The sequence below is a fragment of the Hippocampus zosterae genome, chromosome 18 (genome assembly GCF_025434085.1).
Source record: "Hippocampus zosterae strain Florida chromosome 18, ASM2543408v3, whole genome shotgun sequence".
Taxonomy (NCBI): Eukaryota; Metazoa; Chordata; class Actinopteri; order Syngnathiformes; family Syngnathidae; genus Hippocampus; species Hippocampus zosterae.
The window spans coordinates 16,550,946-16,567,408 of record NC_067468.1 but is presented as its reverse complement, the minus strand read 5'-3'; the positions used below and the strand labels follow the sequence as shown (position 1 = coordinate 16,567,408).

At 48.8% G+C, this 16,463-nt stretch overlaps 2 protein-coding genes across 3 annotated transcripts; both read left to right on the top strand.

The window, feature by feature from the left end:
* The first annotated feature begins 1,805 nt into the window (after nt 1-1,805).
* Nucleotides 1,806-10,600, top strand: dab2 (DAB adaptor protein 2). 2 transcript variants are annotated; one of them, XM_052051962.1, is made up of 15 exons: nt 1,806-1,999; nt 4,432-4,704; nt 5,341-5,480; nt 5,649-5,747; nt 5,858-5,989; nt 6,069-6,152; nt 6,642-6,668; nt 6,735-6,770; nt 6,955-7,017; nt 7,432-7,980; nt 9,010-9,130; nt 9,216-9,794; nt 9,869-10,023; nt 10,172-10,239; nt 10,322-10,600. In XM_052051962.1, exons 2-14 carry the CDS (start codon nt 4,560-4,562, stop codon nt 10,223-10,225), a joined length of 2,184 nt encoding a protein of 727 aa, XP_051907922.1. In that variant the 5' UTR covers nt 1,806-1,999; nt 4,432-4,559; the 3' UTR covers nt 10,226-10,239; nt 10,322-10,600. The 2 variants fall into 2 exon arrangements, with proteins under 2 accessions (XP_051907922.1, XP_051907923.1); XM_052051963.1 differs by lacking the exon at nt 7,432-7,980 and having other exon boundaries at nt 1,808-1,999.
* A 474-nt stretch (nt 10,601-11,074) lies between these two features.
* pip5kl1 (phosphatidylinositol-4-phosphate 5-kinase-like 1) lies at nt 11,075-15,520 on the top strand. The gene is made up of 10 exons (XM_052051972.1): nt 11,075-11,206; nt 12,233-12,433; nt 12,833-12,883; nt 12,956-13,110; nt 13,539-13,663; nt 14,081-14,115; nt 14,198-14,253; nt 14,474-14,586; nt 14,679-14,841; nt 14,997-15,520. Exons 2-10 carry the CDS (start codon nt 12,233-12,235, stop codon nt 15,436-15,438), a joined length of 1,341 nt encoding a protein of 446 aa, XP_051907932.1. The 5' UTR covers nt 11,075-11,206; the 3' UTR covers nt 15,439-15,520.
* The last annotated feature ends 943 nt before the right edge of the window (nt 15,521-16,463 follow it).

Here is a 16,463-nt window from a genome sequence, read left to right as displayed (position 1 = left end):
GACCCACCGTTACAAACAAACTAAAAGGGGTCACAGCTGTCTGTGCTATTTTCTGCACACAAATTGGAATTTTGTTCAAGCACATTCGAAAGTCCAAAGAAGAAAATCCCAAACAACAACTGCAAGCCTCTTACTCTGTTTGTTCCTTTTGATGTTTTAACTCAAACTTGTGATCTTCTGCAGAGATTCGTCAATATGCAAGTCATGAGAGGTTCAAGTCATGTAAAAGAAAAAAAGAAAAAACGCTTCTGTCAGCAGAAGACAGGATGCGACAAGACCAGGAAGGACGTCCTTCCTTTTCTACGTCTCATCAAAACCATTGGAAAGATTCGATCACTGCAAATTTTCAAAATTCCTGATAACTGTATGATTGCAATGATACAGTTCATTCCCTCCGATACTTTTTCTCCACAAAATGGCAACTGGGGGACAAAGCAGGTGAACGACGCGCAATGTTTTTGCCACAACGGACAAAAAGATATGTGCGCTCTTGAAATTCGGGCGTCTGACGACGGCAGTCCTGTTTCACGCAAAGGAGCCCCCGTTCACACCGAGCCCACCGCCGCCCAGGGGCCGACGTCCCATTTGGCAAGCACAAGCATTGCCTTTGGTCTCCAGATTTACGGGGGCCTCCAAATGTCTCATATAAACAGACGCATTCGCTAGCTAATAGCTAGCTAGCTAACTACACCCTGTCATGGCAAAAATAGGCCACTTAATGATGAACAAATGATATGAATACCAATCAGAACTGAAAAAGGAAATATATGTGATTCATTCAAACACCTGCTGCGAATTGTGCCGTAGAGAACAGTAAGTTGTGTACAAAGCACTGAAAGTTCACCTATAAAGACCACAATGCATTTGCGGTTCACCCTGAAATTCGAGCGGAAAGCCCGACTTTTTGTGAGGGGGGGGGGGCGGTGGTATGTCGAGTCTAACATGTGACCGCGTTGCTATGTGACTCCCCTTGCGCAGTTTACAGAAGTGAAAGTCCTTGTGGCACTGGAGCAAATAGTCACACTGACGTTTTGTGTCCTTGAAACTGGGACACCGCGGCGCACCGTCATTGACGGGAATCGGCAACAACGGCGTCAATGGCCAAACGCTTCCTGTGCAAAGGCGATGACACAAATTCATCCGCTTACTCCTTCTCTCGCTCTTCTTTTGGAAATGCCATCATGACTTTCCTTGTTTGTTTTTTTTTCCCGCCACATTCATCTTGGCAGCAGCGGATTTTTTTTCTCCTCCAGCTAAACGGTGGGATTCCCACTACGATGCATTCACATCCAACTTTTCTGTTTCTATTTTTTTGGATGAAGTTGAAGCGTGGAGAGTGGGTTGCAAAATCACTTAAGTGCAAACAAAAAACAATGTCACGCTGCTGTGCAGTGAGCACCCCCCCCACCATATCGTAGTTCATTTTTTGCACCCCCATGTTTAAGATGCCTTTGAGTTTTATTGTATGCTGTATTTGTACGCTCACCTCTGCGTGCCCCCCCCACACACACGCTATTAATTAACTTAATTGAATCGTTTTCAAGTAACGGTACTCTTCATGTCTTCCTGCAGTGGCCTCTAGTGGCAACAGATGACGCCAGTGGCTTTAATCCACATGTACAATGCCAAAAAAATATACTATATATATATACAGTATATATATATATATACTGCATTTCTCACAGTGACACAGAAGCACGAGGGGGTGCAAATACATATCGAATGTGTCTTGTCCAAGGTATTATTAGCGATCCTGCGCGCTCTCGTCTCAGGCAGGCACCGCCCACTACCCCGCCCCCCTCCCCCCTCCACCCTGAAGCGACGTTAGCTTGCAGACGAGCGAGGAAGATTTCAAGTGTGACAAGTTTGCGGCACACAGTTTGAGGCGCTCCTGTGCTCCACTTTTCTCGGAGCAGAACATCTGACCGGCAGCTTCACACCGACGTCCACTCCTCAAGCGGAGCCCCCCCCCCCACCCCAACTCCCACGGAAAAACACGGTAAGTCCACGGCCATTTTCCCACTTTTTCGTGCACGCGTGTGCCTTTTTCTTGCAACTATCCACAGATGAAGGTTTGACGTGCCCAAGTTTTTGTTTGTCGTCAACCTTTCGTGGGCTTCAATCTTACGGTTTTGTCGAGAGTTTTTTTTTGCTCCACCAGAGACTAAATCACGGGGGTTGGACTGGGGGGGGGGGGTGGACTTTGGTTCTGCTGACTGTCCAGGCAAGCAGTCCAAAAGTGACTTCTCAAGTCCACGCAGCTTCTTCTCCTCCTCGTTATTGTGCGCGAGAGAGGCCCATGTTGGCATGCATGCACGCTTCGTGTTCGTGCTTTGGCTTTTTTCTCCACACATCTCATTCGCTAGCACGCTGACTCACGGGCTGATTTCCTCCAGATGTGCAGGATTGTGACATTTCTCACCCCCCCCCCCCCGCTCCCGTTTTGCTGACGTTCGCTTGGGAAGTTTATCCTTTAACTGTAATTTGGCGACCAACAGCTGACTTTTTATGGCCGACGAGGATTACGTTTGAACGGAGGGACAAAAACCGCATTTGGGGCAAAAAAAAAAAAAAAAATCTCCAGCCAGGTGTCCAATCGACACTTAATGCAGAGACCAAGGGGTTTGGAAACTTTTCGGTCCTGATTTTTTTTTTTTCCCAACAATGCTCTCATAAAGTGGAGTTCGAAATGCTTTGGGAACCATTACTGCGATCGCTATTTAATATGCGATCTTTTTTCCGAGATCTTCTTCCCATGTGCTGTGTTAAGAAACACAATCATGAAATTAACGTGGATTACAGTTTAAAAAAAATATATATATGAATTCACTGTCTTACTGGATAGGCTTTCGCTAAAATAAAGTGAAATGAACCATGAACTGGCATGACAAAGTTTATTTGTTGACTTCAATGAGACTTAATTTACTAAACATTTTGACAAGTGTTCTCTCTGACAACGTCACAAAATTCTGCCAAACACTGAGTAAGCATCAGTCAGATATGCAGAGGAAGCCATTTTCTCACCCCGTTGTGTCAAAGGCCGCTAGCGCTATCTTCAAACAGTTTTATACAATCAGCTCATCGTCATTTTTGGAAGTCGTCTCGGTTTGTGTCCCGCTCCCAAAATGGCTACAAATCTACAAGTTAGAAAGACAAATGCTTTTCTACACATTCAAACTCATAACATGTTGTTCGCACCCGTTCCCGCTCTCTTGAAGTGAAAATTGAACATGGATTTTAACACCAAAATGTTCACGCAAGCCACACAGTTTCTTCTAACAAAGGGCAGCTAGCTTCACGCTAGCGTCATTTGAAACGCTCTGGACAGGCGAACAGAAATTGGCATCTTTTTTACTTTAATGGCGTCAATCTCAAAATGGCTTTCCATGGGTCATCCATGGTCACATGAGCGTTAATGATTGCGGGTGCTCGCGTGGTTCTTCACAAAACATCCCGTAAACTTTCGACGCTTCCGCCGTTATCTGCGGCCAGCTTTGGTTTTACTGTCCGTTGGCTCGACTCTTGATCAGCATCAGCAGGTGCTCTGCTGAGAGTCACGAGATCTTTTATGTTGCCGGCGTGGGATGAACCTGGTCTAATTGCTGGACCTTTGCCCCGCCTCCAAAAAAAAAAAAGAAGGCAATGAGGTGTACTATTGTCTTGATTGTAAAAGCAGTCACCTTGGCTTATTCAGCGCGTTTTGTCGTCTTGGAGGTCAAGATGCTTTATGGGTCACATGTCTAGGCTCCTGCTAAGGTTGTAAATGTTTACTGCCGGGTTGTCAATCTAGTCTGTTCGGTAGCTGAGCAGTAAATTAGGGCTGCAACTTTTTTTTTTTTTTTAATTGAGTATTCTGTCGACGGATCAACTAATACAGGCATGTCGTGCCTGTTTTGCATCTCCCTCTGGGCTGCAACACAGCTGATTCAGATGATGATCAGCTCGTCAGCCAGCTCTGAAGCAGCTTTAGAACGTTCCTGATGATTTGAATCAGGTGTGTTGCTCTTGGGGGGGTGAGTTGGAAAACGGGCAGGGCAGCGGCCCTCCAGGATCCACTTTGGACACCCCTGAACTCGTAGGATGAATATCAATTTTGCATTGTTGAGAAAGTGCACGGGACGTCCTGGTATCTAATTTTTGGGGGGGGGGTTGGGATCACTATGTTCTGCTGTCACGACTTTGAGCTTGTCCTGCTTTTAAAAGGCTTCTTACGTGTGTTTGTTTTTTTCCTTGCTGTGCTGTCTGTCCTTGAATATTCTTTTATCGACTCTTTCCCCTTTTCACCTCTATCACGCAAACTTATTTCTGCTTGGATTGTTGCGTGCCTCTTGGTACGAGTGGAAAAATGATCCCAGCGGGACTTTGAGGCAGAAGTTTTGCTTGATTCTTTCTTTTTTTTGGTGATGGGAGTTCTTTGATTTATCGTCGCAGATAACCACGTGAAGCATGCGCGGATGCTAAAAGCACTCCCGCCTGCTGAGCTGCCTTTCGTCAGAGCCACTGACAGACGACCCCTCCTCCAGTGAGATTCGCAACCCCCCCACCCCCCTCCCCGCACTATGTCTGCCGTTGTGGAGGCCAACGTGCCAGTCGCCGCCGACCCGACTGCGGCGTCGCCGCCCGCAGCTTTGACCTCCCACTCCCCTCCCGCCTCCCCTGCGACCGCAGCATCCAAAGTCCCGTTCAGGAAAGACAAGAAGAAAGGTGAGATGCTCAAGTATACTTTAAAAAAAAAACTGCAGTAGGAAGTCAAAAGTGGCTTTTTTTTTTTTTTTTTTTTTTTTTTAAAATACTGGCCTCCCAACTCATGTATTAAGGCATTGGTTCTCAAACTGTGGCTTCGGGATCTCCGAACGAGAGCTCAGCGTGTTTGGCTTCATTCCTTGTCACTACCTGTTGATGTTTTCTGTAAAGCCAACACCAAAAGAGAATTCAAAATTGTGCATGCAAACACTAAAAAAAAATTCAACCCAACCATAGCTTAATGCTAACGTATAATGCGAAACGCAATAGATGGGCTAACTGAAATTAGCATGGGAGCGCTTGTGGACGCGGCATCCTCACAAGTATGGATTCTCTTTGCTCTTTTCCTCTTCCTGCAGCTCTTTATTATGATATCTGTTTGTATACCTCAGAGTTTCCTGGAATTTCGTGGTACTGCTTCAGAGGCGGAACTCCTCATTTCGGGCTTGGCTGTTTACTTCAAGCCATTAACTTAACCGAGTCATTTCCTTCCCGTTCTTTTGGAGCCACAAATTCTGCCGAGTAAAAAAAAAAATGACGGCGCCAACTCGTCTCGTGACCCAACGACCAACATGCGATTGGACTTTTCTCATTCAGTGCCCGACAAAACCGACGAGTACCTGCTGGCCAGGTTTCAAGGGGACGGCGTGAGGTACAAAGCCAAACTGATCGGAATCGACGATGTGCCCGAAGCACGAGGAGACAAGATGTGCCAGGACTCCATGATGAAGCTAAAGGTGACTAAAAGCGCTTGAAACAACTCGATTATTTATTTTTTAAAATTATTACTATTATGAGCACCACTTCTAAGGATATGCAAATAGCACTGAAACATTCAACATTTGGCTCCGCCCGGATGTCGATTATTTTCAAACGCTTCTTTTTTTTTTTTTTTCTTCTTCCAGGGAATGGCGGTAGCTGCTCGCTCACAAGGGAAACACAAACAGCGCATTTGGGTCAACATATCCATGTCTGGCATCAAAATCATTGATGAGAAATCAGGAGTAGGTTCTAAATTTGTCTTTCCACTCGCAATGCTATTATGGCTACCGTTGTTGAAATTCAGTTTGGCACCTCGATTATTTAGTTTCTCAATTGTGTTTCTCCGCTTCAGGCGATTGAGCACGAGCACGCGGTCAACAAGATTTCCTTCATCGCCAGAGACGTGACGGACAACCGGGCCTTCGGCTACGTGTGCGGCGCCGAGGGCCAGCATCAGTTTTTCGCTATCAAGACGGCGCAGCAGGTTCCCGAGCGCCTGGTGACGTTTGTCCGCCTCCTCTTGCGCCGTTGCTGACACGCCGTTGCCCTTTTTCACCTGGCAGGCGGAGCCACTGGTCTTGGATCTGAAGGACCTCTTCCAAGTCATCTTCAACGTGAGGAAGAAAGAGGCTGAGGCCTCCCAGAAGGTAAGGAATGCCACGCTGCTTCCCTGTGCTAATTCTGTGACTTGCCCAAAGACCCGTGGTTGGAAGTAACACTTCCCTAGTCGTCATGTGAAAAAAAAAATGCTTTGACTAGCGAGCTCAAACTTGCAATAAACCCCCTGCTTGGTGTCAGAATTTTATTTGAACCCGACAAACAACTTGGCCTTAAGAATGTCCCAGCTAGCTTTGTGCTAACATATAATGGAAAAGGCCATTGACGGGCTACGTCTATCGTTAGTCTGCAAGACTGTGCTATACTGCCCTCTGTGGGCCAAGGCGCGCACAGCAGAAGGAAAAGGTCACGATCACTCCTTATGATGTTGTTACTGTTTTTATTCGGTACAATATTGTAGTTTTTACTTATTATATGACAATTTATTTGTCATTAAATGTTTGCATATTTGCACTTCCTTCTTGGTATGTTCTTTGCTTTTGTTTGTTCATTGCTTCCTTTTTTGTGTTTATTTTCAGGGAGAAAATGGCAGCGCGGTCGTTGAGGTGAGCACATGGAAGCATATTCTGTAATTCACTTCTATTCATAATTTATACTGCATCTGCTTTTAGAATGGAAGTCATGCCGTACCGGTAAAAGACGCTCAGGTAAGTCAGCTGTGTTGAAATTAGGATCCAAATCGCTTGGTGTGCAATCAAGGGCATGAAACGATGTCCCATCCTGACGTTTGTATTCGCATCGATCGATCGATCGACTGACGCCGTCGGGTCGATTTTTATTCACGGGATAAATGATCCCGGAGTGATGTTTTGTTCCGCTTGTCGCTAACAGCCAGTGGAGCAATTGGACCTGTTTGGGGACATGTCGACCCCTCCGGACATCCAAGCCCCGAACGTGAGTGTGCCGCGGTGCCTCGGCCACCGTCGCGCCATCTCTCATTAACGTTTGTAGTCCTGCTTACGGCAGTACGTTGTGCAAAATGATCTCTGTGTAAACTCATTTCTAAAAAGCACATTTTGGCATCAAATTGTCATGGAAAAAAAGGAGCGTGGAATGTTGTCCTTTTTAGAACTGAGTTGATGTTGACATGAAATCATTTAACATTTAAAGCTGCTACGTGAGGAAGAGTTGCTTTTTGAAATGTGTTCGATATCTGACTACAACTTGACTCTCGGCAGTCTAAAATTTCTCCATTTGTCTTCTCGGCACGTAGCAGCTTTCAACGTTTTCTCTTTTGTGATTAATTTGTCATGTTATTGACCTCCGTGTGTTGATCTGATCTCTGCATCTCCCTCTCATGTGAACCAGGACTCTAATGCTATTCTCTTGCTGGACTTTTCTGCCGAAGTCGACAGCAATCAGAATTGCATAAAGGGAAAGCTTTTAACTTCCTGTGCCGCCGACCACAGGGCGCCGCCCCAGACAGAGAATCCCTTCTGCTCGCCATTCGGCTACTTTCCGACCCCGGACAGCGACCCTTTCAGAGACGATCCGCTGTCCAAAACGCCCCCCCGCCCCGACAACGGCCCGATGGGCTCCGCTAGGACGGCCGTTAGCGACCCTTTGAGCGGCGACGCCGAGCTGCTCGGCCGGCAGATGCTGGGCTTAACCAGTAAGAACATGATCCTCGCTCTCAGTAACGGCCAGTGGCCGCTAGGGGGCAGAATAACACCCGGCGGCATGATGGATGGCAGCGAGCCCGGATCGGCTCTGTCGGCCCAAAACCCCTTTTTCCACTCGGACGCCTTTTCGAACGGGGCGAGTCGCCAAGTGGCGGAGATTGCGAGCAAGGACTCTGTGGTTCTAAACCCGCCTCCGCAGAGCTCCAAGACCGGACGAGGTCGAAGGAATCAGAAGGTGACCATGTCGCTTGACGGCGTCGGCTGCATGCGTGATGCCTGAAGGGTGGCCGCATGCAGGTCTTGAGCGGTCGCACCGGGTTCTCCGGGGGGAATCGCGACGTATGGAAAGCCCTTTGCGCATTCAGCCCGTCGTCCGTCCCCTTTGATGTGAACGTTGGAACCGACCGGCGCTGAATTGAGATTCGACTCTACTCGTCGATTTCAAGCGGTCAACGTCGATGCGACGCGTCCGTCGACTTTTTTTTGACAAATCGGTTCCACCCCTACTGTTGACCCAAAATTCCACTCCCGGTCGTTGGCGTCGCGCACTTGACTCGTCATACGGCAAGCACACCCACGTCTAGCCTCACTCAAATGGCTTTCCATACCAAAGGTAGAATGGATGGGGAGGGGGTCTGTCTGAACGCATGCACCTGTGGTCACAAGCTTTCTTTGAGACAATCATAAATGTCAACCGTGTCTTTTGTGTGCCGTAACCTCCTTTCCTTGTTTTTTTTTTGCTAACGCTTACACTTGCCCCGATGAAAGGGCCGGTAAGTGGCAATGCATGGCGGGAAGAAAGCGTGACGATGGATTTGAAATTTTGGATTCGGGGTGCACTCACAGCAGAGGGAATAGTAGGACGTATCGAGTTCTGAAAAAGACACAATTTGAGACCGGTCAATGAAGAAGCGAGCGCATTTTGGCGAGAAAGCTACGCGTGCTTTATTGAAACGGGGATTTGGCGCCGCCTTGTGGCCTCAATGCGCCATACAGCGCATTGAGCACAGTGATGGATTTTCGGTGCTGGTCTGGCACCAGGCCTGCCAGCCGCAAATGCCCTTTTTGCAGCCAACGGTTAAAAAAAAAAGATAAAAATCATCAATTTGGCCCAAGCTCCGGAAAAGAATTGCCGGTGGCCGGGTAGCTCCAGGCTGTGGAGTTGCACCTCGAGTCTGAAAACATTTCATGTAATGTGGTACTTAAAAGATTTTTGATGTTTTGTTTGGGGCGGGCGGGGGGGCTCTTTATGGTCCCCAATTAGTCGGCAGCAAGCGACTTGTTTGGAGCGGAACTGTTTGCCGGAGCCGATGGCGCGTCAACCGGCGGCGACTTGTTCAACAACGCGCCAGCCAACTCGGCTCAGTCGTCCATTGCAGCCCTGGGTGAGATACGGCGGCGAGCCCCGCCCCCTCGGCGGGCTCCTAGCTTGCGCGGCAACATTTTAAACGAGTGTTCTTTCATCTCCAGGAGATCTTCAGTTGGGTCCGCCGACCGGCACCGGCATCCCCACCGCGGGCATGTGGCCCGCCTCCACCGCGGCCCCCTCCATGTACGGCGCCTACCCGCAACCGTCGGCCTTCGGCGGTCTTCCCATACCCCCCAACGCCTGGGGTCAGCAGATGGCCCCTCCTCAGTTGGGCGCGCCGCATCTCGCCTGGGGCCAGCCCGCGCCGCCGGCCGCAGTTTGGGGCCACCCGGCCCCCGCCAACCCCTTCCAGCCCGGGCCCTACCCCGGCCTGGGCGAGCGGCAGGGTCCGTCCCGCCCGGCTCCCCGGCCGCCCGCCAAGGAGGCCCCGGCGAAGCCGGAGAGAAACGCCTTCACCGCTTTGGACCCCCTTGGCGACAAAGAGAAGAAGACGGGCAAAGATATGTTCAAGGACTTCCAGCTGGCCAAGCCGCCCGCCATCCCCGCTCGGAAAGGCGAGCAGGCGGCCGCCTCGGAATCGGAGGCTTTCGATCAGTACTTCTCCAAGAAAGTGGGCTTGGCTCAAGAGGTGGCGGACCACGACGACTTTGACATCAGTCGAATGTCGGCGCCGGCCAACGGTAAGCGGGCGCCAATGCGAGCGCGCTCTCTCCGCGTCGTCCGTCCTCACGCGTTCTCCTCCGTTCCCGTACAGACGCGCCGCCGCCTTTGAGCGTCGACGCCCCCTGCCTCCTTGACGCCTTCTCCTCCGACAGCTCGGCACCCGGACCGGGCTTCAGCCTAGACAAGTTTGACGAGGCCTTTGGAGCCCCCAACGCGGCTCCGTTCGGGGTCCCGCCTGTCCCAGCGGTACACATTTCATACTCGTGCGCCTAAACGTGGTAGAAGATGCCAATCGAGTTTGCCGTCAAATCCGTCCGCGATCCCGCTTTCCTCGCATTTGCAGCGCTCGGCTTTTTTGTAATCATTCATCTTTGTTTTTTTTTTTGAACGGCAGACTGCTCCTATTGCTCAGAACTCCACAGGTGCCTTTGGAAATCCCTTTGCTTGACCATACTTAAAATTGTAAGTCACCAATTCGGTCATTTTATTTGATTTACGCATCTACTTTATTTTTAATTCTGTCATTTTTTTCTTTCCCCCCCAGCTCAAATGGAGATTGCATGAAGTAACATCATCTCGGGGACAAATCGCCGTGAGACAATCAAAACGATGGCCTCGTCCAGCCTTCTTCCACGTGGCTGTCTGTTATTTGCTCTGTCTGATTAGTCGTTCCCTTATTTCCTAAGAGCATTGATCCAACACATGTTACGTCATGATCTGCTGAAGTGAGAGAAAGAGTGAGAGAGGGAAAAAAACATGGTATGAGAGAAATGTCCAAAGATGTTGCATGTATTGAAAAGAAAAATAAAATAATGACAAAGCAGCACTCTGACGATTAATTTATTTCAAGCCGTTTGGGGGTGGGGGGGGGGGAATCCTATTGGCCTTTTTTTTTATGTCGTAGATGTTCTCTATCTGCTCCCTTTGAGTTCCATCTTAAGGAAACCTGCAATTTCCTCCCACTGCTATGCGGATGGATGACTGTCAGTTCCATGTCCCACTGAGCAAAAAAGATGCTTTCTCATCAAGGCCGCTTTGATACCGTCAGGAGGAAAATCAAGACCTGGATGGCACAACGTTTGTTGAATTTCAAAGGTCACGAGGTCAGAAGGATGGTGGCATCCCGCAGACTCCGGACCCACTGGCTTCTTCTCTGAAGCAAACAAACTCGATCTTGGGTGAAATTGGACCAGCAAATCGGTGCTCTGAAACGGTCGTCTCGCTGAGCTTTTGGCAAGCCCCCGCGCTGCCACACACGCATTCACATTTACACACACACACACACACACACACACACACACACACGAGACACGCCGTACAGTTGGATATTGTGTCGCCTCTGGAACAGGCTGCGCTTCCCACCATGAGCATGTGAGTTGGCACGTGATGGATCGCGCGCATTCTATTCTTCGTCCACCACAGCAGTCAGGTAAGACTTGTCCATTCAAAGATTGTATCGTGAATAAAATGTGTGTCGTCCACAGTTGGAGTCAAATAACGGACGTGTTTGTCTTGTAAACTGTAACCGGCAAGAGTTTTAAATACAATTGAGAGGGTGATAGTGCTTCGGGAATCACATTCTCCCCCCCCGGACTAAACACACAGAATTGACTTCTTTCGGGATTATCGCTAACTCAAAACAGGTTGTGTCATCAGACTTTTTGGACGGGTGACCGAGGGATTGTTCTTCAGAAATGTCACATGAAATTTAATTGCACTCCCGGGACCCGCGGTGAGAGCGCAGTGCCGTTAATGTTACAAAAACAAGGTCTGCGTATAGTGCGTTGCACTCGGATTGTCGGTTAAACTGACAATCCCATTATTGTCTTGTATTCACATTTCAACCGATGAGTCCGTGAGGTGACTATTTGTTTCCACACACGGGCGATTCTAGGTTCAGGGCTTTCATTGTGTAGCGCTCCCACCCACTTTGACTCGTACATTTATAAAAGAGAAGTGTAAATAACCCTAATCATCTTTGTAATTAAGTCACAGCAGTAGTGGGTTTGTTTTATTTTGAATGTGAATTTGAACGATCACTTCCTGTCCAGCGCTTCCGGTTTAGCGCGGTTCCCAAAAAGGTAACTTGACGTCTTAAGTACGGCCAGAGTTTAGAGCGCAGTACTCGCTAGTTTGGTGTGGTGGGGAGTAATGTCACTAAGTAACTTATGTGCAAACGAGTGGATGTCTAGAAGGATAACAAGGCCACACGGCAATCGGTGTGGAACTGTAGCGACGAGGGATGATCCTTTTTGTGACGGTCGCCATAGTTACCTTCATAAAGAGTCAACGAGCACTCGGCGGTCTGCTAGTTTGTCGCTAGCCTTGATGCTTTCTTTCTTTCTTCTCGCGTTAGGTTTCTTCAACCGAGAGCAAATCCGCCAACCTGAATATCTTGTCTGTGCAGTTTTCACGGTTAACGGTCTCTATTTGTTGTATTATTTCCGGACGTCAGATGCAGGGGGAGGTGGCACCTCGCGGCTGCAGCAAGCACTCCGGCGCACTCAAGAGAAAAAGATGGGGCGGTTTGAGACGGCAGTGGGAGCTTCTGGGCTTATTTGAAATTGATCAGCACCACGAGTTCTACAGCCTGACATGCATGATGAAGGAGGGATTGTTTTCATCCATCCAAACCACCGTTGAGCGTGCATCTACGGTGAGTGTCAGGCAGATGCTCATGGGACTTGAGACATGGCATCTCCAATTAAAAACGTACGAGGTGGTCCCCAAAACAAGCCCCTTGAATCGAAAGCAGAGTCCATACCGGTAGTGCTGGACTAACACTCTTAATTGTACTGCCGGTATGGACGGACTATTGTTCGCCGCCACGTCACGGTGAAGCTCAGCTCAGTGGAGCACAGCCTGCTGACTGCCCGGATTTGCCCTGCCGCCGCCATGTTTAGAGTTGAAAACAAGATAACAATGTCTCAACTGAGACTGAAAACAATAGAGAACGCGTTGTTTGTTCCCCCACGTTAACATTTTACATTTACGTCACATTAATGATCACAAAAAGTAAGAAACTACAGACGCAAAACTCTCTCTTTCACTTTAGAGTCAACTGGTCGAAGAGGATTTCAGAGCGGAGGACACTCGGATTCACAAGGCGAGGCGAATGTCATGGTCTCATTCACAGTGGTATGGTTTGCCGGTTTACGCGTGTGTGTGTGTTGTGTAGGGTTTCGCATGGGAGACGTTTGCGGGCCCGGTGTTTGCCAACCTACGGCGCTCTTTAGGCGTGACGGAGCAGGAGTATCAGCAGTCGCTCTGCTCTGACGAGTGCTACCTTCAGTTCATCAGCAACTCCAAAAGCAAGGCTGACTTCTTCCTCACGTGAGTCACCTCTGCACAAGTATTTTTTTTTTCTAGGGTCTAGAATACCCCCAGAAATGCTGGAAAGGGGTGCAATTGGGGTGACGCAGACTTCTGACTAGGCCCTCGCGCCACCTCGCCCCCGGCAGTCATGCGATCTGAGCTACTTTTCCCCGCATCCGCCTTGTTGTTTGAAGCGGTTCTCGATGAAAGGGGAGAGAATCAAAGCGTCCTTTCATTAGTGGATCAGAGACATCCTGCTCAAAATATGCACACGTCCGCTACAAGCCAATTTGAAAGTTAACAAGAAGCTGTAGCCTCCACTGGCGGGGAAAAAAAAACTACTCGAAAGATGGCATTTTACTTACTGACAAACACGGGAAAGAAATAATCTGGGTGAATGAGCTCTCATTGAGATGTGCTTTTTTTTGGTGTCTTTCCATTTTTAGGAATGACAAACGCTTCTTTTTGAAGACCCAGAATGAACGAGAAATCCGATTCCTTCTGGACAACCTGAACAACTATGTGGCACATTTGCAGAAGTACCCCCATTCTCTTCTGGTCAAGTTGCTCGGTATGCAAGGAAACACACTTGAAATGGCCATTACATGGGGTCGGAGATTTCCGATTTTTTTTCCCCCCATATATATTGGGTGTAATTGCACTTTCGACTGCTAATTTCAGATGATTGGAGTCGGCAAACATTTAATTGTTTGCCTAAACACCCTTGACAGAAAGCTGATGAAATGAAATAGACAAAATATAATTGCTTTTTTTTGGGGGGGGGGGTTTGGACTGAATTTGAAAGTGGCCCTTTCACTCTTCCGCTTTTCTGTCGGCGGCCCTCAAATGAAAAAGTTTGGACACCCCTTGATGAATACCTTTTACACGGCGCCTCTCCCGTTCACACTCGGACACCACATAACTGATTTTCATTTGTAATTACATGATTATTAATTCATGAATTTATTGATTTGTTTTTTTTTGCAAGGTGTTCACAGAATCAAAATTTCCTACAGGCAAAAGGTAAGCGGGTGTTTGCGTCATCAAATATTTCGGTGGAACAGAACCCGGATGGATGTCAAGTAGGTTTTGCTCCCCTTTGCAGAAATACTTCATCGTGATGCAAAGTGTCTTTTATCCAGATGATCGAATAAGTGCCAGGTAAGAACCGTTTTTTTGGCACAACGGGAATCCAAATGAGATCCCAGCGTGCCCGGTCTGCCCTGTTTTCGATGTCTCCCATTCAAAAAAAAAAAAAAAATCATAAATCATTTTTTTGTCGGCAAACTCCCCCTTTTCGGAGCTCGCTCACGTTACACCTGAAAATGTACTTGAGATCCAAGCATGTTGATTGGGATGATGTGCTGCTACTTTACGATAGGTACGATATCAAAGGTTGTGAAGTGAGTCGCTGGACGGATCCTTCACCGGATGGATGCCAGATTATTGTGGTCCTCAAAGACCTCAATTTCGAAGGCCAGTACATCACTCTCGGTAAGGGCCAAGGGCCGCGTCTCATTTCGTACTCGACCCTTGCGCGCGCGCGGACTGTACGGAAGCTTTTATCCGGCAATGTCTGCACACAGAGCGGCAGCGTTACTGGCTCCTGCGACAAATGGAGATCGACACCGAGTTTCTGCGAAGCCTCAACGTGTTGGATTACAGCCTTCTGCTGGCCCACCAACCTTTGCAGCGAGACGAGCGTCACCAGGCGCTCTCCTTCGCTTCGCTCATCGTGCGAACCAAGCGGTGAGTAACGTGATTTGTACTTTCGGAATGAGAACACCGCCCAAATTGTCAAAGATATTCGCATTTTATGTCCGCTACAAGTGCAGGAAAACGTAACGGGGGATGGGGGGGTGTATTTTTCATCAACAAAATGCTCCGTGCACCACTTGTTGTAGATCGGTGAATCCAAGCACCAGCCCCGCCGCCCAGGACACGCCTTGTGTTCCCGGAGCTGTCCCGGAGGACGACGACGACGACGACGCCGCCGCTTGCGTTTCATCCGAAACCGAGAGCGAGCCTTCGAAGCGAGCGCAAGCGAGAGACGGCCCGGGCGGAGAAGCGCATCACCTTGCCGCCGGGGAAAGCGAAGGACTCCCCGACTCGGAGGTCCAAAACCGACGTTTACTGCTCAACTTAAAAAACGCTCTGCATGTCATCGATGGACCCGAGCAGCGCTACTTCATTGGCATCATTGACATTTTTACAGTTTATAGTTTGAAGAAGAGACTGGAATATTGGTGGAAGAGACTGAGGCATCCCGGCCGCACCTTCTCCACAGTCAGTCCGCGCATTTATTGCACTCGGCTTTGCCGGTGGGTGCTGGAGCATAGCAAGTAGGCGGCCGCTGACTCCAAACCAAACTTGTCTCGACTACTCATCTGCAAGCAATTAAAGCAACTCGGTGCACTGGCAACTCACAGTTCTGACTCCGAAGGGTTTGAATCTCACCTCTGACCTTTCGCGTGCCACGATGCGCGAGCTGGATTCTGCTTTAGGTGAGCCACTTGATAAGCTTTGGCCGTTGGAGGAGTTACAACCCCCATTCGCGGTATCTCCGGTGGGTGTGGTCACGGTGGTATCCATAAATTCCGGTGTTTTTTTTTTTTTTCCTCGCGGCAAATGAGTGACTTGAGTGACTAATGGCCGACTTGAGTAAAACGTCGAAAATCAAGAGGCGACGCTGCAGCTGCCATTCCACTCATGCAAGTTTATTGTGCTCCAAGCCAAACAAAAACCGGGTCAACAGCAAGTGCAAAGAAGTTGGGGTATTCCACGTAAGACATCCAATTCGAAACATCAGCAGCCAAAGGAAATTCCGAATTGCGGGACCGACATGCCCCCCCCCCCCCCCCCACACACAAAACACTCTGTTGTATTGTTACATGCGCAACTGGCCTTATTTTGGGGAAAGCGAGTCCAACTATGACGTGATCATTAGTGAAGACAATTCCCCGGCCGGCACTTGACGTCACGAGTTATTTCTAACCATCAATTTTTGCACAGAAAGAAACCACAGATGAAGTACGATCACATTGACGATTTCATGTAACTGCGCTCACTTCAAACGGAAATTGATGAACGCTAAACGGCGCCGGTTAGCGCTACGATTCTCCAAGCTAATTTTATTTTTGTCGTTGGAGGTCAATCTACGGCGTGTTCAAAAAGGTCCGGGACAACAGGCGTCGCAAAAAACAAAACGGAGCTTTCCCCTCCAACGAGCGGCAGAAAAACATCGACAAAAGCGTTTTCCCGCGCCGTCAACTTGGTTGGCCGCGCAAGAAGAGGTGAGGCGATACTCTCCGGCGCCTCCCCCGTGACAACGCACCTGCACGCTATGTCCTGTTGTCAGGATGCAGGAAGCG